We start from the raw sequence: 22,601 nt of genomic DNA, 5'->3' as shown, positions 1-22,601 counted from the left end.
TCGAACTGTTTTCATTTCCCTGCTGGGTGGGGGAAAGTGTAGCCTATTTATTGTGTTATATTTGTACTGCCGGGAAACGAGATGTGTTGACCGATAATTTTGAAGTGCCAACAGCGGCTGGATCTCCAATCAAAGTACAAATGTAGGAGCAAACAAATCCAGTAACAAAAAAGGTAAAAGCTAAAACAAAAGTTACAGATTAGGCTCCGGAGTATCGCTTTCGCGAAGTCCGAAGCCCAGGCCCAATCGAGAAGTCGACGACCCAGAAGATCCCTGAGAATAGGGAGTTACGACCTTCATCACCGGCTGATTCTGGATGTCGCCAACGGTTTCAACGGGGGTCTTTCGCTTGCCTCCGCAGCGCACCGCCAAATCCTCGTAGCTCTTATTGTGCAGCAGGCACACCAGGATGACGGTCATGTTGTCGCCGCCCACATTGCCCGACTGGCCATCCGGAGACAAGCAGCTGTTCATCAGTTCCTCGCAAATGAGTTCCGGCTCCATGCCATCGGCTATGCGCTTGCGCACGAACTGGCAGACTTCGAAGTTGCTCATCACATCCCAGATCCCGTCGCAGGCCAGTAGGACGAACTCCAAGTCTTCGGTGATGTCACGCACCTCCACGTCGGGATAGGCCGTCACCATCTGCTCTTCTGGAGTCTTTAGTAAGTTCTTCTTGTAGATAAAGTCCCCGAGGGCGCGGGAAAGGGCCAGATTTCCATTGACCCGATTAAACTCCACCCAACCACCGCTGGCCATGATCCGTTTGGCCTCCCCCACGTCATTCGGCTTGTGGTCCACGGACAAGGCGTGAACCACTCCAGAAATGCAGGCAATGGCCCGCGAATCGCCCGCATTGGCACAGTACAGGCGCCGCTCCCTAATGAGCACCACAATGGCAGTACAGCCGGCCGTTTGCTCATTGACGGAGCCATTGTGCAGAATCTCCCGATCGAAGTCGAGGAAGGCCTTCTTCAAGGCCACCTCCACTCCGGTACTCCGGTACTCCGGCCGCTTCGTAATGAACTTGTGCAAATGCTTGCCAGCGTACTTGGCCACTGAAGGTCCACCGTGTCCGTCGTAAACGGCGAAGAAGGCCGCCTGCGGGTCGTCCGGCAAGGAAAGAATGTGGGTGTGGGCGTCCTCCATTTCGCAGCGCCATCCTTGCATGCACGATGAGCCCACGCGGTAGCTTGCATTAGCACAGCAAGCGGTGTCCTTGGTGGTCACTGGTTCCGACAGCGTCTGTCCCATTGTGGGCTGTGCTCCTTCCACAGGTACGCCTTTTATATACTGTAGAAAAATGGTATATTCAGTCTCTGATAGCCCAAATGGGTTTTTGAAATTTAGACGACTGACTCGATAGCCTCCTTCGGCTTGATTATCGAAATGATTAGGATTGCCATGCAACTCGGATTACTAACATAAATCCGCCAAACGTTTCCCACTAAATAATAAGAGAAAGGATTTTCTTTATGTTGATAATTTTGGTTTTGTATTTGTTATTTGTTGTCGTTTTTTGTTTCTCTTTATTTTCTCTTTGTATTTTTTTATAATTTGGTTTACTTTGTTAGCGTTTTTTTCATATACACAAATACATTTAAGTATATATTGATACACGCATATTGCGCACATTAAATCTTGTTCGTTTCATATATAGACATTTATTTTTAATTGTTTGTTGTGGCTGTAGATTACTACACGTGTATCCTTTTAGGCATATGTACGAGAGTATGTAATTACCATAATTTATATGCATCTGCATCTTTGTGTAGGTGTATCTGCATATGTTTCGGCATCTGTATCTGCACTTCGCTTCGTGTGAGTTTCAAGTTTCTTAATTAATCCGTTTTGTATATATTCTCTTTAAAGTGTAAAGACACTAAATTTCACAATGTTCGATTTCTTTCCCTCCATGGGCTACAGAGGGACTTTCCCACTCCCCAAAATTTCCGAAGATGGGATTGGGAGGGGTATTCCAAGCCAGAACTAGCCGAAAATCATTTGGGGAACTAAAGTTAATTTGTCGTGTGGCGTATGTTTGTGTCTGAGTATTTAAATAAGTTACGAAAATCTTCGGGCTTAATTATATCGTGTATGTATATAATTCTATATCGATATAGTCGTATTATAAAATCTCTAAACAGCCATAAAAGTCAAAAGTTCTTATTCATATCTATTAATTATCTAGACGCGTTTACACTGCCACTAAGTTGACGTAACTTGAGTTAATCTTTATCATTACTGTTATAGTAATCTGTACTTCTTGTATTTTTGCTTAATTGCCGCCTAACTCTTCTGAAATCGGAACTCGATTGTTATAGGTATTATCTGTTGGTTAGGGAGGGAACTCTATACATAAATACAAACGTTGCGGCTCATTGTTTGGTTTAGTTTGATTGGTTTTGGGTTTGCTTTGGTTTGGTCTCGAGACTTTTAATTTAATTCATTCACTATGGCTACGATTAATTGTATTTGATAAATTAGCTGGCCTCCTAATATCTTGGGGGCCCTCAAAAAGGTACGCATATCAGAATAAGACAGAGAGATACACTTGTTACTTCGCGTGTATATATTTTGATTTGCATCTAACACTAGTATCGATAGCTTATCAAGTACAATGCTAAATGTATCGGTGTGCTTGGTTTTTGATATAAGTTTGAATTTCATTTCCGTTTCTTTCGATCTCGATTTTCTTAAGCCTAAATAAGAGAGGACACCAAGTAAAAACATTCAGTACACGTTCATTGAAATACTATTAGGATACAAAAAGAGTTATTAAGTACGTTTAGAGTTTTTTGGTTGAATGTTATGTTGAATACTTGGAATGCTGTAATGGTGAGTTTGTAATGAGGTGTTGTTGAGTTCAATTTCAACTTTAAGTTATGTGTTGGTGAAACATTCATTAAAGTGCTGTTCAACTGAACTTCTGTGAAGTGTTTCCACTGTTGCAGTTTTGGTGACACATTTTAAGGTGTCTCAGTGTTGGTGAGTTGACTTTGACTAAATGAAGGTGCAAGGTCAAATCTCTTCGTTGACGATCGAAAACATTCATTTTGCGGGTTGCGTTCATGGGACAGGAGCTCCTGGTTCCACTTGCCCGGCAATTCGTTGTTGTCTAACCCAGGGATCCCTTGATCAAATCTGAGGTCGGGGATTCGTAATCTTGATACTAGGACTAGGGGTCAAGGTCATGTACCACATATGAATATGACTTGGTGCCCACGAGAAAGAAACACTAGTGTTGGGTGGTGTGGTGTGGCGTGGCGTGGTGAGTGATTCAGAGTCTCTTGTGTGTTTGTGAGTGGAGTGTGCGCGCACTTTGATTATCCGTCTTTGGTTTGCTTCCCTTCACTTTGTAATCGAATGCAAAGCCTGGCCTCTACTCGCTATTTTTGCTAAACGTAAATGTATATGGAGTCTCTACTCGAGTTCGTATATAAAAATATTTAAATTCTTTAATCTGAAACGCGCAATCGCCCAAAGTGCGGGCTGCCACCGCTTTAAGTACATCTATATTTTCGTATATTTCATATGTATATAAAAAGCAAATCCCATAAAAGTGCTCTCACTGATCTATTAAAACATATATTGTTTCGATTACGTTTTCATCACCCAATGACTTCGCTTTGCTCTGGCCTTTTCAAATTCTGGCTTGTTTTGAAATCAGCAAAAGGTACGATCATTTAAATTCAATATCTTTACCGTTATCTGTATTTGCCTTAGCGCTTATATGTACGACTGTGAGTATGATCTCAGCTCTAGCTGCTATTTATCATATTTCGTGTATACGAGTATATATAACACATATTGTTCTGTTATTTGGTTTTCTGTAGGTAGGAAATATGCTAGTCTTATAAATTTCACACATCAACATTTCGGTTATCGTTATGATCTCTCCTCTTGCCTAGGAAATAATTTCTTAGTTAATAAAATATATCTGCATATACATATATTCTGTGTGTGTATTAAAAACTTCTAATGTCGATCCGAACCACAATTTTTAAGAGAGTTTAGAAAGTTCTTCAAGTGAAGGAAACACGAAGAGGTTATCATTATCGTAATAAAGTTACTGGTAGCCTACTAAGTCGGCATTATGCGCATCCGTAAAATTATGCTATCATTAAGTAGGAGAGGGCCCCTGCTAAGTTTTTGGATCTCGCTCCAGCTGTCCGAAGTGCGTGTTTCAGTTGTTCAGGTCCAGCTCAAACGAAAGAAATCTAATTATGGACGGGTTCTTATCAATCTTGTTTGTCAACTCCTCTAATCTCCCTTAACCCATCTGTTACAGATTGGTTTTGAATTTCCGGTTCCGGATCGGCGCGTTTTCGGTTTCGCTTGCTCTGTTTTGGTAAATGCAAAACAAAATATCTTTACTTTCCGGTAAAAGCTCATCAATTGTTGGTCAATCAAACAACTTCGTGGGGGGTGGTTCAAAGTTCAAAGTTCAAGGTTTAAGGTTCGAGGGGTGTGGCGGGGCGGGGCGTGCGAAATCAATCTATAATCTGCAGAAACCTGGTTGGTCTTGAACTAAATCTAAATCAGCTGAAGCTAGCCTCTTGCGGGGAGCAACTAGACTACTAGGTCCCCAATACTAAAATTAAATTGTTTGCACAATTTACTGGCTAATCGTTATCGATATTATTGCACAATAACTACGATTATTATTAAGTTCATTCACTAAACGTTTAAACTTAAAAATTATTTACTCCTTTGTAATTTGGTGGGATATATGTTGTATTTGTTGTTGTTCATCATCATCTTCTCCGTTTGCTTTTGATTAAGTTGTTCTTAAAGCACTAAACAACGAAATAATAAGAGACTAAAGAACTAAAGAAAAACGAAAATTGCGATATCTGTTATGTATATTTACGATTTCTATATTTTATAGGACATAAGTAAATATAAGCAATATATATGGTATATGTTGTGGCTATGTTCCATTATTAAACGAAGTTAAGCGAAGAAACAAAGTAAATTAAAAGTAAATTTAAATGGTTAAAATAGTAAAGTAAGGGCAACTCATCCGAACTCAGTACAATTAAACAAGTACATATGAATCATATTAGTAAACATCGATCGGCATTGTTTGCCCTACACAGTATCGTATATCATCATATTTTTGTCGGAAATCGAGAGGACGACGAGTACAAATACTAAGGCTACACAGTTAAAACATTTCTCATTTAAATATATACGTATATTAGAGTGTTTGTGTGGATCTCTCCGTATTTCGCTGGTGGTGGAAGCCACCCAGAGTTCCTCTTAAATACAAGTCATCCGACAGTGGGCCACAAAAGCCTGCTAACGACTGTGGTCCAGCTGCCTGCTTATTTATTTGTTGAGTGTTTGAGTTTGTTTAATATAAGTTTAATTTGTTGTTGATTTTCTTTAAATATAAATGTAATTTGTTTGTTTGTTAATATAAATTTAATTTGTCGTTTAATATAAATTTAATTTGTTTGTTGTTTTCATAAGTCTATTAACGTTTCGTTTTTGTTACATTTAAAGCGTTCATGATTTGTTTTCTTGTTTTTCGGTTTTGCTTTCTGGTTGATGCTCCTAAATATTGAGTAGAAAGAGAAGAAAAGTTCGTCTGCCCTCGCAGATATTTAGCATATACATTTACATATAATATAAGTATAAGTTCGCACACTGAGTGGGTGCAGGACAAGAAACACAAATCGGAAACACAGATCGCAACTTTCCGCTGACATCTAAACGGTCACACAGCTGTTTTTATACAATATTCATGCTTATTTGACTATATGCATTAGTTGAATGGTCCATAAAATTTCTATAAAAAAAGAACTTGCTGAATACATCTAAGTCTATTATCTAGATACGGTTCTCTCGACTTTAAACAAGAATCTTAAATCTGCCGAGTTGTGGTTTTCGTTTATTGTTTATTACAATTACAATTGTTAGCTGCTGGTTGCCGTTATTGTTTATACACAAAATATATCCATAATATAAATGTACTCGAACCACGTCTAGAATCTAGTTCTCTATGTTTTTGTATTTACTCGTATATATTCACAACACTAACGTTTCTTAATTACGTCTATGTATGCTACAATTGTTCTCCTTTTCCTACTACAAAAAGTGTTATTACTCGCTTGTTAAAAATGTATTTGCTTGGTTAAAAAAACGTTTTGTTGTCGTGCTAACGCTATTGAATCCTGCACACTAATTAGTTAACATATAGATGCATATTCCGTATCCTCAATTGGTTATTCGTAATTTTAGGTAATTTCTATTCGCCGACGACGACTGACAAAAAACGTTTGCGGACTTCTCTGCTCCTCGCTCGTTAAAAACTACATCACAATAATTATATGCTAGATCATTTCCAATCGTCGGAGTTGATTTATCTCGATCCCGATCCCAAAGAAGCCCACTATACACAGCTGATCTGGGAAGGGGCGAAGGATGGTTTAAATATTTCTGCTTTGTATCTGTATCAGCATGTAATTCATTATATAGGAAGTGCCTCCCTCGAAGGACCGATTTTACTAAATTCTCGGTTGGGTCAACCGAGTAATCGACCCCAGGAGGGCGAAAAATTAGTTGCTGCTCGGTTATTTTATCGCGAAAGTTAAGTTTAATGCTAACTACGAAATACTTTAGGAAACCTATTTAACAAGATTTTGTTTATATTTTATATTAAGGATCTATAGTGGGCGAGTTAAAGTAAGCCAGGTTTGTACATATCAAAATGGGATTCTATATATTACAATTTCTCTGGGGAAAAGCCTAAAACAAGGGGTTGTTGTGGGACAAACACTAAAAGCCTAAACTGCTAGATTGCTTGTTATTTTGTTTGGTTTTGTACTTTAGTAAACTTTCCTATGCGCTTTCCTATTTAAAAGAATAACCAAAACGCAGATCTTCTTCCAGGACACAGATAGGGTAAAAAGAAATGTGAAGTCTAAAAATTAAACGTACCGCAGACTAACTGGCTTCGCTGACCTGACTTTAACAACTGATCAGTTTTAAAATCGGCTTTTAGTTGGGCTCCGGCTAGTTTTAGTACCGATATATGTAAGTATATGCGTATTATGTACACTTGTTCCTATAATTATTTGTTGTTGCTCGTTAAACATAATTTAGAATTGTTATCTGTTAGTTTTTAGTTGTAATTCTTTTCTCGGCTATTCCTATGAGTGAGTTACGAGTGTGTAAAAAACGTTCGCCCTTTGACCTTCTCCCGTTCTATCCACTAAATCTATGAGCTATGTAATTGTTAAGTTCTCTTTGTTGATATCTCCTAGGGTATCTATTTTATTTGCTTGTTTGTTTGCTAGTAAGGTTTTTGCGGTATTCAATTTGTTGTGGTTCTCTACTAACCTCTTCTAACTCTACTCCTGCATCATAATCATAATCTTCAACGCCTTTCGTCATCTCAATTTGTTTTGTCGCTTGTTTTGTGTAAAAGGCAAATTGCATAACAATGTTGTTTATTTTCTTATCTGGTTGCTGTTGTTGCTGCTGCTGCTAGGTTTTTGATTTTCTGAGGTACTTGCTAGGGAATTTCGAAGCTTTCTCTTACTGGCTCTCTGGCCTAATGTTGCAGTTGTCGACGTGCCGTAAACTCTAGTTTTGTTTAGCTTTCTCTTGATATATAGTATTCATAATAATAGTGTTACATATGGATGTATATAATATATAGGTAGATTATAGAGAATATTATGTGGAAGTTATCAATAAAACACACAACACACATTTATAAAACGCTTTCGTTTCGAAGGAAAACATCTCTCGATATGCATCTAACTCGCATATTTCGATGGTATAGAAGGGTATAGCTGTAGTGTGTGTGTGGGTGCGAAATTGTGCTGATGCACAACATGCCAAAAGTTTGCCTGAGCACTGTACACCAAGCTGCGTGTAGGAGTGCTTTACATTTATATTTAATATTATTTAAAAAAATAATAAAAATTAATAGTAGCAGAAATGAGATCCCGCGGGACCCCGAAAAAAACAAGCTTCTTAGCTTAGTGGCAACGAGTTGGGGGACTTGGACTTGGCTTAAAGTTGCCGGCGTGCTTTACGTATTGTGGTTGTGTCTGAGGATGTTGCTGTTGCTGCTGCTGCCGTTGCTGCGGCGTCGTCGCTGCCCGCTTGCAATATGGAGTTGTTGTGGATAATAGTCTGCTGCATAAGTAGCATGAACCACCAGCACTGAGTTAGCTGCAGCTGCTGTTGCTGCAGCTCTTGGCTTTGCTCCGGATGGTCACCTGCCTCGCCCGAGGCCACAAAAGATCTGGGGATAGAAAAAGGATATACGATCATTAGCCGTATGATTTAGATTTTAAGGAGAAGTCTGAATTCGGCTCGGCATCCCGGCATTTTCGACTCACTCGAGCGTTGAATCATTCGATCGGGCTCTAGCTCAAGATCATAACAACAGTGGTGATGGTGGTGTTGTGCGGTGTGTAGTTGGGTGGTTCTTGGTTCTGGGTGGGTGCACATCCTCGTCCCATCCGCGTCTCTCCTCATCGCCCCTCTCCCCGTCAACTCCCATCGTCGGTCTACTCAGCCCCATACCATATGTTGGTGGGCGCAAAGTGCGCCGCGTGTTTGCTGGCGGCTACCTGGGCAGGACTGAGCGGTCCAAATTGGCTGTACTGGGTGGGTATCTGGATGTGAGCCGGCAGTGGATGCGATGGTATCACCTGGGAAAACATTAACATGTTGGTCAGCTACGAAAAAATAAAAGGTATGATGTATAACCGATCTCACCTGACGACTGGAGCTGTTGTGGGCCGGAGGTGGAGCCACCACCGCCCGGTTGGCGTAGGCGTAGCTGGGGGCCGCCTGTGATACGAAAACTGTGGGCCGGCGGTAAATGTCGCCCTGCGCATAAATATCTGGCTGCAACAAAGCAGCCGCCGCCGTTGATGATGGCGACCCGCCCAGCGGTGTTCCGGCCTGGTGATGATGATGTCCATGACTGTGGTGATGCGGATGCGGGGCCACACTCGACGGCGGCGGCTGAGTGCTTCCTGGTAGTCCCACGCTGCCCGGAGGCGGCTGCGATGGCTGACGATAGACCTGTGGAGGACCCCACGATGGAGGACCAACGCTGGCCGCCGCCGCTGCAGCTGCAGCAGCTGCTGCGGCAGTCGCAGCGCTTATCGACGACGATGATGATGCGGAACTGCTCTTGGAGTGGGCTAATGGCGGAGCCACAGACGGGGCCACATAGCTTATTGGAGCTACAGAGGGGGCCTCTCGCTTTGGATGTGCAAGCGGCAGAGCGGACACTCCTGATCCCGAAGATGTAGGTGCCCAGGAGGAGCGCTTTGTGTCCAACTGTTGCGGCGGAGCAGCTGCATACTCCGGATAAAACTCGGCTGGCTCCTGCTTGGTGGGAATGTGCGGCAAACTGGCCGAAGACGACGGCTGGCTGGGAGCCTGAGGTTGGTAGCCACATTCGCTTTGGGCCATGGCCAAGATGCGTTTCTTTTGCGACTGGCCGGGCTCATACTTGATGCTGGGCTGTGGCTGGGGCAACACCTGCTGCGGCGGTGGCTGGGGTTGGTACTGCTGCTGCTGCTGCTGCTGTGGAGGAGGAGCAGGTTGCTGCTGCTGTTGATGATGGTGATGCTTGGGACTTCCCACGGCGGCTGCGGCGGCGGCATGATGACGACGGCGGGCATCTTCCGGATCATGATCACCTACGGTTACGCATGGAATTACTAGCTGGACGTGCGATGGCTTATGGCGACTGATATGCGACTGAGATTGGGAGGAACTGGGGCAGAGGACAGGGGCACCAAACTGAGCGGAAGAGGAAGGCATGACAGAGGAGGAAGAAGTGGGGGCGGAATGATGGGGATGATGTTGATGGTGACTGGAAGTGGAAGCAGACGTGGAGGAGGACGTGGACGTGGCTTGGTAATGAGGATGCGTCGCCGGCTGAATATGAGTCGGAGGCTGTGACTGAAGCTGATGCTGAAGCTGCGATCCCGCTGCCGATCCCGCTCCCGTTCCTATTCCACTTCCACTCGCTGGCTGATGAGGCGGATTCAGATGATGAGACGGATTCAGATGATGAGGGTGGTGGTGGTTGTGGTGACTACTGCTACTGTGGCTACTGTTACTGCTATGGCTACTGCTATGCTGGCTACCCTTGCCGCTGTTGCTTCCCAGTTGGTTCGGATTCTGATTCTGAGTCTGAGCATTACCATAGTTAATCTGCTGCTGCTGTTGCTGCTGAGGATGTGGATGCGGCTGCTGGTGGGCGCTGCTCCGGCTGCAGGAGGAGCTTGGTGCGTGCTGAAGCAGACTACCGCTGGTCTGCGACTGGGCATGCGCCCGTTGCTTCAGCACCGGCATCTGAGCTCCTCCAGCCTCTCCGCCCTCGTCCTCGCTGTCCGAGATCGTTATCACAGCCGTGGGCGAGGGCGTGTCGTGGATGGTTATCGTCGGCTGCTTCACGTGCTGCGGATGCTGCGAACTCTGCGGGTGCGGCTGCTGCCCATGCTGCTGGTGGGCATGAGCCGGTGGCTGTTGGTAAACCACTGCTCCTCCGGCTCCTCCGTTGGCGTTGCAGTTGCTTACAATGTGGTGACCTGAGGAGCTACTGTAGGGCTGGGCATGGGCGACGGGGACGTGATGATGGTGCGAACTCGACGAGCTTCCATTCACAATGTCTGAAGGAGAGGGAAAATATCAAATTAGTGGATATCATGCATTATTTTCCATTAATTTTTCAATAGTTTCAAATCAAAATGAGAATGGTCTGAGAAGTAATTATATTGCATCTGGACTCACTGCTAGCGGAGGCAGCCGAGGAGGCCACCACCGATCCGGCACTGGCGCTGTAGCCATTCCCGTAGTTGCAGTTGTGGTGCGCGTGGTACTGGGGCGAAACGTGTGCTGCGCGCTGGTACCGCTGCTGGTGGGGCGGCGAGCTTTCCTTCACCCGCTTCTTCACCGGCGACAACTGCTGGTGCTCCTTCTTCTCGTGGCGCGGCACGCGATAAGAGTTCCCCTTGCTAAACAAAAATTTAAGTGGAACATGAGGATGGGGTTTCTTCAAGGCGTTACAAGTTAACACTCACGCAATATGATGAGCCGGCGACTCCTTCTTGAGATCGTTGCGTGGCAAGTTGAGGTGGTGCTTGGGATAGATCTCCTCCACATTAAAAAGAGGCGTCGAGTCCACGATGAGCGAGTGGGCGGGCGCCTGCTGGGGCCACGACGGCACCAAGGCCATCTGCCTTCCAGTTTGTGGCCAGGCTACTCCGCTGGCCTGCACACGGTTCGTTAGGAGCATTCTCTGACCAGATGTTGGCTCCACCATGGAAACCGGTACGGGCACATTAACGTACTGCTGCGGCGGCACCTGCAACGGTGGCTGCATGGTGGCGCTGCCCACAACCACATGTTTAGTGGGACTGGGCATCGTCTGGTACGAGGGCGGGCACAGGATGTTCGAAACCAGCTGGTGCTGGAAGCTATCAGTCCGCGTCTGCGGATACTGTCGGGCCACACTGCGTCCGTTGTAGATCTGGTAGAGTCCCTCGTAAGCCAGAGGACGCCCATCGCGCACAAGGCGCTGCACCTGGCTGGTCAACTGGTTGTTGATCGTGAACGTCATGTTCTCCGTGCTTGAGGGTACAAAATTGGTCACCAGCGTCGACGCGGGCTGCACTCTGTGAGAGATTAAGGCATTCGGTTAATTTTAGAGAATAATGTGCTGGGTAGCTTCACTACTTACGTGTGGAAATCGCCTCGGCGGCACACCTCCATCATCTGCACGGATGCCTTGACATTGTTGCAGTAGACATAGTCAACCAGATGGGTCAACCGTGTAAACGAGTGGTTCAACGCTTCTGCTGGCGTGAGTCGCCGCTCTTGGTCAATGGTCAGCATGCGCTTAAGCAGATCGATAAACTCCCGCCTGTCCGTCTTCTCTGCCAGCAACTGACCGCCCTCCAAATCAGTGGGCACATTGACCTGCCCAATGTCATCAAGACAGTTGAAGATGTACTTGCGCGCCTCCTTGCTCTTCGTGTTGGTCTCCGCCTCATGTTCCTCGGTGGTCTTCAGGCGCCAAAAGGGATACGTCGAGTCCACGTCGCGGTAGAAGAACTTGGAGGTTTTCGAGGCACTGTTCAGCATGTGCTCTGTGGGCAGTCCCTGTGTCTGCGAGATGTAGCGGATCTGGTCGAACTCCGAGCTGCCCGGATAGAGCGGCCACCCGAGGAAGAGCTCTGCCACCACGCAGCCCAGTGACCACATATCGATCGCCTCACAGAAGGGCAGGCCCAGGATGATCTCGGGAGCACGATAGTAGCGCGACTGCAGATACGTGTTGCACACCGTTTTGCTCACGTGAGAGGCGCTACCAAAGTCGATCACCTTGACACGGTAGGGCTGACGCACTGGGTCCACCAGCATGATGTTCTCGGGCTTCAGGTCGGCATGGATCAGACCCAGTTGTTTCAGCTTCAACAGGGCAGTCAATACCTGAGGTACGAAGTACAGAATTAGTCGAGGACTTCCTGTGGCTTTTAGTAATTGTGACTCACCTGCTCCAGAATGGGCCTTATGTACTTGAGCGGCAGCGGCGAGAACTTGTTCTGCTTGAGGAAATCGTACAGGTTCTGCTCCAGCATCTCAAAGACCAGGCAGGTGTGGTTCTTGTGCTGAAAGCACTCAAAGGCCCGCACAAAATTGAACTCGTCGGCATTCTCCTGGCTGAGGCGCGAAAGGATCGAGACTTCGATCTGGCCCTGCCGCGCATACGAAGGATGGTTCTTCAGGATCTTGATGGCCACGATCTCGGAGGTGCCGCGCTTCCAGCACTTGACCACCTGGCCAAAGGTGCCGCGGCCCAAGAACTCTAGGACCTGCAAACGGGCAAGCGACTCTTAGTATCCAAAGAAAAACCAGATATAAACCAGAACCCACCTCATACTCCGCCGATAGGGAATATAGCACCTCGTGCTGCACCAGCTGGTAGTCGCCATCCGCTCCACTGCTCGACCTTTTGCTGGGGGGCTGCGTATTGGCATGACCCCCCGAGGTGGCGACCTTTGTGTGCGCCGTTTTGAGGCTGCTGATGGGCCCGATTCCGTCTGGTCCTGGTCCTGATCCCGCTTTCGATCCCCCAGATCCTGCTCCCGCTGCTGCTGAAGAGTCCTGCTGCACTGGCGGGCCGTGGCTGGAGTTATATGAATCGACGCAGCCGCAATCACAATCTAAAAGATTCGAAAGAAACAACGTGTATTAGTTTGAAATTCATTTGGAATCACACGACTCAAGCTTATTTTCCACCTTTTCTAAAAAGTCTTCTTATGACTAAGGAGATCATTGTTCTTTGTATACGTCTTTCTTCCGCTTCTTTGTCAAGGAAAATTTCCTGTCGCCACCTTTCGGTTTCAGGCAATTTCGCTACCTCGCAATCTAGCCGATAAAATGCAACTGAACGCAGTTCTACCTTCGCATTCAGCCCGAGACCCACTCATATATGGCTATATGGCCTATAGAATTTGTATCTGTGCAGTGCACTCTCATCAGCATTTGCGACTTGTCAACGCCCCCAACAAAGCGGCGAAGAAAGCGCCGAAAAAAGGAAAACATGGGAATTGGCCAACAATGATGAAGATGACTAAGTGAATGGGTGGACAGGGAGTGGAGGTTGACATGTAGATGACAAGGAAGTGATATTATGGCTTTATGAACGCAATTGCAGAAGTCATGATGCTTTCGAAAGCTATATAATGCTGCCGCTTCAAATCAGCTGAACTTATTTTAAAATAAAACATCTCATTAAATACTTTAATTCTTAAGGAACGTGGAAGCGATGGCGTAACATCATTATGGCCAACACATGTTGAATTCCATGCCATCCATTTCAGTCGACTTTTCCGTAGTTAGGCAACTAAAAATAGAAGCAGTTAACTAGGCAGGTCTATAGCAACGTCCCAACATCGATTGCTACTTCTTCACGTATTCACATAACCTAATTAATTTACGTCAAAGGACATTTGATATGAATGGGAGCGCAGGGCGTCAAAGGAGCGAAAGGCGAAAGGAGGACCCTCACCCACGCACTCCGGGCAATTATATACACCAGGAAAGGAACGGCTGCGGCTGGTTGACTGGGCTTCCTGGTAGAAGGGTCACGTGGGCGTGGTCAGTTTGGAAATGCTAACTGGACATCGGCGAGGAGTGAGCGGCAATCAATGCTAAAATTAAGGACACACGCGATGAAAACTGAGACGTGCGGTGGGAAATTTATGGCGAAACTTGAGGCGGCGCCAGCAGTAAATGAAATGAAAATAATATGAAATGAAATAAATGCAATAAATTATGCAAAACGTAGCAAAGAGAAAAAACTTGAACACCAGTTGAAACCGAAATTGAAATGGAAAGGCAGGCAGGCAGCCAATGGAGGTCACCGCGAAGGCAAAAGTCGCCGGCGGAGGCAGCGAAGGTCAAATCGAAGGTTGCCCAGTTTCCAAGCCTCCTCTGCCGCCTCTATCCTCCCAGCCAGCCCACCAGTTCGATTGCTCTCTCTCGTGGACCAGTTCTGCTCCTGGCAAGGACTTCTTGCACAACGCTCACGTGGCAACAGCAGTGGCTGCATCATCCTGCCACCAGCAACAAGTTATATGGAAACACTCGCAGAAAACGCTATAGTATCCAATTAATACTCAACATGAAAGTATTAATTAAGGTTCTTTTAACAGTTGTAGAAAAGTATGAAGTAACATATTTATATGTTCATTAAAATAAATTGCTAGTTCATGTTTTATGGTCTGAAAATTAACAACATTTTCCTTGCAAGTGCACATTCAGCTCAAAAGTTTGCCAGTGCTTTGACATCATTTGTCCCTCGGGTTACACAACGCAGCAGCGCCGGAAAAAGAGAAAAAATATAATAAAACCGATTTGTTTACGCAAATCTCGGCAGCAGTAGCTGAAATTTAGAGATGCGGTGGAGGATTAGGGGAAGGGGGAGGCAAACTTGCAACGTGACGCAGTTTTAGCAAACAAAACGAATCTGCGCTGCCTGCGGTTTCCACTCGTATTTGTGTTTTAGTTGCCCCTCCTCAGCTTTTCCAATTTCTGTGTCTGTTGCATAAAAGATTCAGCCAACTGTAAATGGGGGTGGAGGTGGGGGAGCAGGGTGCATGAACCTAAAAGGGGGCGTCGTATCGAATGATTTGCGGGGGCGTTTGCCCCCGATGCAAGCGATCTGCTCTTGGGGATCCAAATTGAATTGGATTCGCTTATTCAAAGAAATATCGTGATTGGACGAACTGTAAAAAAAACAAATATTCCAAACTACCATTATACATTAGAATGTCGATGCTAAATATATTTTTGCAAAATATCCACATATACAACTTATAAGACCCTTTCCACTTCTTTTGGGATGTAGAATTCCCCAAGGTTTTCTTGGGTTTTTTCTTTAGTTATACGAAGTTAACCCCTTGCTGCCCCAATCATTCCCTGTTACCACTATCGCTGATGTTTGTTATCGGTTAATGGTTGATCGCTCAACGAGTTCATTGCGGTTTTTAAGCAGAAAACTGATAAACGCCACGGGACTGTGGGACTGGATGTGATATTGGTTTGGGTTCTGAGTCGACTTGGCATCACAAAGGTTTCTCTTCATAGATTTTTGTGGTAATTGCAGTAATCACATAAGCACAACTACAGAAAGCTAGTTAGCAATTATAAGCTAACTCGAGGGGAATAAGTCCGATGTTCGGGAGCTATTATAGTTATACATTTTCGAGTTTTGGAGAAAGTTTCGAGAATTCTTTGGCTGTGTGACTTTACACGCCGCGTTGGTTTTTGGCTCCATATGTATGATTTCAAAACGAAAATGCAAATTCACCACTTTGGTTTATGTGCTTTTGTTAAAATGCAGCCAAAAACCTTGCAGCGGAAGTCGAACAAAGCGAAAAACGAGCATAATTATATACCATCGAGAAATTCAAAATAAATTATTTACAAAACGGAAGCGGAAAGGCGCTAAATGAAAAAGAGGGAAGGCAGCAAACGGGCTAAATACAAAAAAAAAAAAACAGAGGTGCGAGGGGAAAACACTGTGAAAGCAACAGGTTAGTTGGCTTGGACCCAACTTGTCTGAACTCCGGCTTTAGCTATAGCTTCGTGCTTGGGATCTATAGCTCCTCCTATATGGTTGCCGTTGATGTGGATTTTGATGTTGTTGTTGCTGCTGTTGCAGTGCGTTTGCCGCATATTAAATGCGCTGATTAATCGACGCAAACAATGAACAAGGAACGGGGAAGAAGTGCAGTGGCGGATCGGAAAAAACGAGGACAAGAACCGGGAGAAGCTTACACTGAAATCAATAAAAACACCTGATAACATTTCTTATTTTACGTTTAAAATAGAGTTTGCTCAAATAGCCAAAAAGTGTTACTGAAATGTTGTAACTGCCACTTAGAAGCTACCAAACAAGTTGTAGCCAACTAATGTATATGATTGCAAACTTTAACCGCATTATAATGAATATGCATTATCACGATATGATATAGAAAACCGGGAATCAAGGTGGCCGCCATGAAATCACATTGCTGTAACACTATAATTTCTTTTTCAGTGTATCGCAATCACGACGAGGGGCTTTCGGGGTGGCTGGGATGGGCGTTTGGGCGAAAAGTGGGCGGCTGGCGGGGATGGTAGTATAAATATTTGTCGCTGCAATGAGAGCAATGCACGGGCAAGCATTTCCACTTGTCAACGCACCTGACGAAGCCAGCAGCAGCAGCAACAACAACAACATAGGTGGCACCTACAAAAAATGAACCTACAGACACGAACAAAAACAAGTTCCAAAAGCAGCAGAAAAACAGCAGCAGCAGCAGCGACAATTGCTCGGCCAACAAAGTTGCCGGCGACCTCTCCGCCCCCTTTCCACCTTTTCCCCCCTTTCACCCCCCTGCAATCAGTGTGAAATGGGAGCAGGCAGAACGTGCAAGAACAACGGAGAAAGTCGACGTTGAAACCCGAGAAGAAAGAGACGTGGAAGGCAGAGCAATTACCCAGAAGCTTCGTGATTCTTCTGCTGCAGCTTCTTCTGGCCATCAATTGTTATGTATGTTGCTGCTGTTGTCAATGTTGCTGCGGGCTACATGCCACATGTCCGATAGTCGATGGATCTGCTTGTGTTGCTTCTTTTCCTTCTAATTTTATTACTGCCGTTGCTGCTCCTGCGTTTTTCATAGATGTGGGTTATACTACTGCTGCCGCTCATGGGACTTATGTTGCATAGACACAGCTTTGTTTGCTTGAAGTGTTTTCACTGATGTTGCAGCTTGTTTTCCATACATAGGTGTTCCTGATGGTGCCGCACTTTCGTGCTAGAGACGTTGCATTTATGGCTATTGCTGCTTTATGTATTTGTGCACTTACTGTTGCTGATTCTTCTGATTATGTATCTGACTTTGCTGCTGCTGCTGGCGTTGCATATTTCATGGCCTGTGTTGCATATTTAACACCCGATGGCAATCTTGCACTCATTTGCATACTTCACCCGCCACTAGCCCCCTTTCCACCCACCCAAACCACTGTGATGTTCCCAACCACAATCAGAAGACAAGTTATCCCAGGGAAAAGGAGCAGGAAAGAAGCGGCGACGATCTTTAAAATTTCAGATAATGTCCGATATGGCACTCGTGCAACAAATTGCAGAGACATGTTGCTGCTGCACGAAGAAGCGGGGCATGGAAACAAACTGTCGCCTTTCTAAAAAACGAAGCAGAAAAAATCACATGGGTACTTTCACAACTTCAGGCAAGAGATGTACAAAAAACAAGAGATAAAGGAGAGGCGCTCAAAAAGCTTCGTTTCATATTAATAGATCCCCCGATCGGTGTAAAGATATACTAAAAAGTCATTAGTATGTGATCAACTCGTTCGCTAAGCTTCTGCCCACTTTTAATCAGCGCAATGGTTTCAGGTTCTCCCACCAAATCGATTTTGTATCTCAGTTAGCGACTATCCACCAAGTTAGACGGGTTCTCGAGTCAATCCAAAATGCATCGTTAGCTCCAGCTGGACATGGCATCGTTGGCTAATGATGATTGAATCGATGGCCCGGCAACAACGGGTGCTGCATGCAACATGTTGCCGAGGAACGCCATTTACATATTTTCCAAATGGCAATCGGAAGTTCGTATTTTCGCATTTTCCACGCTTAGCCAAATGGAAAATGCAATAAATCAAATGCACCAACGGCGGCAACAACAACGCTTCAGTGAATTTCTTGCTTCGAGTTGGCAGCGCAAAATAAGAGTTGCCACGTTTATATATGTATGTATATGTGTGTTATAATCCCCCTCATTTCGTCTCGTTTTGATTTGTGTGCTTTTGCAGCTTGGCAACAATATGGCCAAAAGCCGAGGCCACAATGGCGATAACGAATCTAGAAATACCCTTGATTGCAGGATATTTCCACGAAGCCCTTGGCCATATAAGAATTTCTCATAAGTGAACTTGTTACATTCTAATTGGGCACATTTGCTTCAAATTAGTTATTCTATAAAAGTCTCTTTTGAATGTACAACAAGAATAGTTTCTGTAATTAACAACATTCGAAACTGCCCGACTTCCAGGCGAATTTCCAGGGGTATCCAGAGTAAGCAACAACAACGTGCTGAATAATGCTGAAGTTACTGCAATTGTTGTTGCTTTAATTGTTTAAGTTTTTCCTACAGCTGCCGTTGCTGTTGTTGCTTTTCCATTTGTGTAATTGCATTGCACACTTGATTGCATTCAAGACGTCGACTGAGGCAGCGCAGTCCACTGCAATGACGCCAATAAAGCCAGCGCCCAGCAACAACAAATCCCCAACGATCGTTCCCCCCTTTCCATTCGATATCGCTATTTCTCTCGGTGCACAGCAAGAAAATGCGGGCAGCTCAGTGCTGAAATGCTATTTCATAAGAAAATAAATAGAAACAAAGCTGAATGATAAAGCGGGTCTGGACTGTGAAACCAATGCTGCTCAATATTAATTTGCAAGATATTTACGAGATATTTTCTCTGCGTGGAAAGCTCAAGCTGACACTGCCATTGGTTAATGCTCGAGTCGGGTTTCTTTCGAATATTGCCATTATTGCCGCGGAGCCACAACAATGCAACCAACAAACAAGATTCAATTACAGCAAACACAATAACACAAAATGGCCTTTAAAGAGCTTTGTTGTACTCCTTTTTTTTGGTGCCGCTTTGCGGATCTGCCAAACAGACAGCACAAGCAGCAATAGCAATAAAATTTCCATTGCAATTTCAATTTAAATTGCGCGGATCTACGGCAGCATGGTTTCTGAGAGTTTTCCAGGCTATTGCTCGGCGCAGCTAGAGCGGCAAAATGAAAAGTTAGGTAAAAGCCGGCACCCACAACACGATCGACAAATACAGTGGCGTAGTTACTGTATAAATTAAACATTTCTTGAATAATTGCTGTGCTAAAGGTCTGGAAATACCATGAAAATAACGGCCTCGATAGGTTTTTTGTTTAGTTTTCATGTTTTTGTTTCGATACTATTCTCTTGGCCGCGAGTGTAGAACGCTTTGCCCACACATTGCTTGTGGATCGCAAGTGGATTTCATTTGGTCCGCGAAAGCTTGTGGATGCTGACTGAGCAACAGATACGATGGCGGGTGGCGTTTACCTCCACCTCCACCCACTATACCTCCCCCTTCTTCCCCCACCCACCCAGAAAACCCCCCTCGTAACGATCCACTTTTTGATCGCTTTTTCGGTTGCTTTTCGCTGCTTTTCGGTTAAATGTTGCATGCAGTTGACAAGTCGACAGCGGCAATAGCAACAAAATCATTTCAAATTAAACGCAATTCATGGCAAAAGAAACCGAAAATACCCGACACAAAACCGAAACAAACCAACAAAATAATACAAAATTAAAGGGAAATTTGTTCGCCGTCCACTTTTCATCGGGTGAAAGTTTTGCTCTTCGCAGATTAAGATCAACCATTCGAAATGAACCGAATTGAAATTGGCAAATTGCACAGAAACTTGAAATTGGACGATGAATGGGAGGCTATGTAATGAAAGAAATGCAGAATCATTATTTTATCTGAATGGTTTCGAAACTAAAATTGTAAGACAACGAAACACTAAACATTTGAATTTTAAACCAATATAGGTTTGTATATGTGTAGGCATTCAATAGAAGTTTATGAAAATATAATTAATATAACCCTAGTCTTTGTGAAAATTGTAAAGAGCCTCTTAGAAGGCCTAAGCCAACTGTATGCAATCTTTTATCAAGTTCTTTCATCTAACCCCTGGAAACATTTCCCGCAAGCGGCTCTTATCACCCCAAGTCCCGCATTCCTCGCATTCCTTGTTTATCTGATAGAACCCATTGTAATTAGAAATTCAAAATTTTTTCTCAGTTTTGTTTGCGTTTTTCCTTGTGGCTAGACTAGCGAAACGACTTTGTGTTGAAGTAAACAAAATGTTGACGACCGCTTAAAGGTCGCTTGGTTTTTATTTTTTTTTTCTTTAGTCTGGCTATAGAATGACAACTACAACAAAAGTATAAACATCGGGGCACATAACTCTCGCAGTCGCAGTCGCAGTCGCAGTCGACGTCGACTCGACGTCCTTCAAGCGAGCATTAGAAGCGTAACGCCAGCTGCAATGACCTAAAGTAACCCGACTGAGAATCGCAGAGAGAGACGCAAGAGTGTTGCACAATGCGATGACAAGAGGGCGCAGGGGCGTGAGACGACAGCCGACGGAAGTGGGCGTGGCCGCCTAACTCTTCAGGTGTGCTGGTACAAGTGGGCGGGCGGTGGGTGGTTTTTTCACTTGGAAAACAACTTTGGGACAAAAAGAATCGAGAAGAAATAGCCATGACTGTGCGGCACAGAGAACATTGGCAGGTTCAAAAAGAATAAAACTGATCGCAGATGTTGATTTTCTAATGTATGGTCGCCATTAATTTGAACCGTCAAATAATTCAAGAATCATTAATTTATTTTCAACACCAACCAAGACAAAATATTATTTTAAAATTATTCATATTTCTGTAAAACTATATCAACTTTGTAATTGTGCCATAAATGTTCTAGTACATTGAATATCTAGATTTGTTAATCTAACTTAACTTTGGTTTTAAATATGATGGATCTCTTTAATGGTAAATATAGATTTAAAAGTGGATGAACTCTGTAAATTGATTATGTACCGATAAGAACGTGCACTCCACATTGCAGGGTATTTTCGTAACAGACACTTTGAGTAGCGCCCAGCCAAGCGGAGTTAACTTCAATTGGGGTCAAACGCGGGTGCACTGGAAAGTGGAGTGATATGGGTTGTGGTGGAGAGGGTGGAGAGGCGGAGAAGTCCGTGCCAGATTCTATGGAGGGGTGAAGTCGCCTCGAGACGCGACAAGAACTGCAAAAACAACAGCAACCAAATAAAAATAGCATCAGCTAACCAGGCAGGCCTCAGTCCGTCTCTTTCGCCCACCGTTCTCCCTCTCTTTCGGCCGTGCGTCAAGTCTAACAAGTCTTCATCATAATGATCATCATCGGGAGAACTGGAACAACGACACTACACACAGTCTACAGCACGGGGGCAACAACAGCTACTAAAACTGGAAAATATTTTGACGCATGAAAGCAGCGCAAATAAAATAAAGTGTGGAAAAACAACATAAACAGCAACTGAAATGGACAGCAGTCGCTGATTAAAATCGTTCACTTCGTGGGCTACACATATGGGCAGAAATATTGTGTTATTCGCCTGGAAAAGGGGAAATTTGAATTTCTGATAAGCAATCACCAAGCCAGCACCCCTTCAATCCCTTCAATATTAAGCCATGTATTTAATTAATGTTTTTATTATGCCAATTATACTGTTCCGTTTTCTCAATCCCTAAAAAATCGAGTATCATACTCCCTCCCTTGTGATTTCCAGCTCTTGGGGATCGTTAATGCAGAGTATCACATTTTTGCATCGGGTCTGGGCAAAGTTCAAGCCAATCCCACAATCCGCGTTCCCAGCAGACCCGAAATTGAGAGAAAAACCCTGCGTATCGTTTTCAAATTTCGGTATCCAATGTAATTTAAATGCAAATGCAAACAGGCTGCAAAAGAAGACGGCCAAAGGAAATGAAGCAAAAAGGGAAAGCGTGTCAATTTGATTGAACACACAACATAGGCAAAACGAGTCGAAGGGTGTAAAATCCCAAATAAGAAGACTTTACTCGTTGAGTTTTTGTAAGAAACTGATTTTATTTGGAAATATCTTCGGTTTAACTAGGTGACATGAGAATCGCATCTTAAAGTAAATGGCCTACGCAGAGGCCTAAGTAAATAGTCCCCGCCTTATCGAGGTCCCACGCTCGGGCACATCTGCCTATCTTGAGCGGCGAGGACCTTATCTGTGGTCTCCCACTAAGGGACTATTTTAGGAGGCGGGGAACGATCTCAAGTGACTGACTCATGTAGTGTGCACATGTTTTTGAGCAATGCACCCATGTCGCCTTAGATAACAAAATCCTAAATATAATTTATCGCTCTCGATTCATTTACATAAGATATGAACGGAGCCCAAAATTGTAAGT

The 22,601-nt window shown here is 44.4% G+C and overlaps 2 protein-coding genes and 1 long non-coding RNA gene across 5 annotated transcripts in view; all 3 read right to left on the bottom strand.

Annotated features, from left to right (window-relative positions):
• Window positions 1-6: 6 nt before the first annotated feature.
• Window positions 7-1,389, bottom strand: LOC6739592 (probable protein phosphatase 2C T23F11.1). The gene has a single exon (XM_002076452.3). The coding sequence runs from the start codon at window positions 1,252-1,254 to the stop codon at window positions 193-195; it is 1,062 nt and encodes a 353-aa protein (XP_002076488.1). The 5' UTR covers window positions 1,255-1,389; the 3' UTR covers window positions 7-192.
• A 2,135-nt stretch (window positions 1,390-3,524) lies between these two features.
• The window catches only part of LOC6734433 (homeodomain-interacting protein kinase 2), a 49,482-nt gene continuing 30,405 nt past the window's right edge, over window positions 3,525-22,601 (bottom strand). For 2 of the 3 annotated variants that reach the window (XM_039293437.2, XM_044922892.1), the window contains exons 3-11: window positions 12,928-13,217; window positions 12,546-12,866; window positions 11,732-12,483; window positions 11,073-11,666; window positions 10,783-11,006; window positions 10,194-10,661; window positions 8,746-9,683; window positions 8,364-8,678; window positions 3,525-8,266 (exon numbers count right to left, since the gene is read on the bottom strand). In XM_039293437.2, the coding sequence (XP_039149371.1) occupies window positions 8,535-8,678; window positions 8,746-9,683; window positions 10,194-10,661; window positions 10,783-11,006; window positions 11,073-11,666; window positions 11,732-12,483; window positions 12,546-12,866; window positions 12,928-13,217 (3,731 nt within the window). In that variant the 3' untranslated portion in view covers window positions 3,525-8,266; window positions 8,364-8,534. Of the gene's footprint in view, window positions 8,267-8,363; window positions 8,679-8,745; window positions 9,684-10,193; window positions 10,662-10,782; window positions 11,007-11,072; window positions 11,667-11,731; window positions 12,484-12,545; window positions 12,867-12,927; window positions 13,218-13,293; window positions 13,412-22,601 lie in introns of those variants that run through there. The other variant, XM_039293438.2, reaches the window with a different exon arrangement.
• On the bottom strand, window positions 20,197-22,264 carry LOC120284760. Its single transcript, XR_005543985.2, has 2 exons — window positions 21,503-22,264; window positions 20,197-21,427 (listed from the first exon to the last, which is right to left on the bottom strand). It is a non-coding gene; the product is annotated as an uncharacterized LOC120284760 (long non-coding RNA).

This window comes from Drosophila simulans, chromosome 3L, assembly GCF_016746395.2.
Source record: "Drosophila simulans strain w501 chromosome 3L, Prin_Dsim_3.1, whole genome shotgun sequence".
In the NCBI taxonomy this organism is placed as follows: domain Eukaryota; kingdom Metazoa; phylum Arthropoda; class Insecta; order Diptera; family Drosophilidae; genus Drosophila; species Drosophila simulans.
Note: the sequence above shows the minus strand (reverse complement) of the source record. Positions and strands in the feature narration are given on the sequence as shown.

What these genes read in the sequence shown, in the direction of transcription:
- LOC6739592 (XM_002076452.3), bottom strand. Translation starts at nt 1,254, where the DNA reads ATGGGACAGACGCTGTCGGAACCAGTGACCACCAAGGACACCGCTTGC.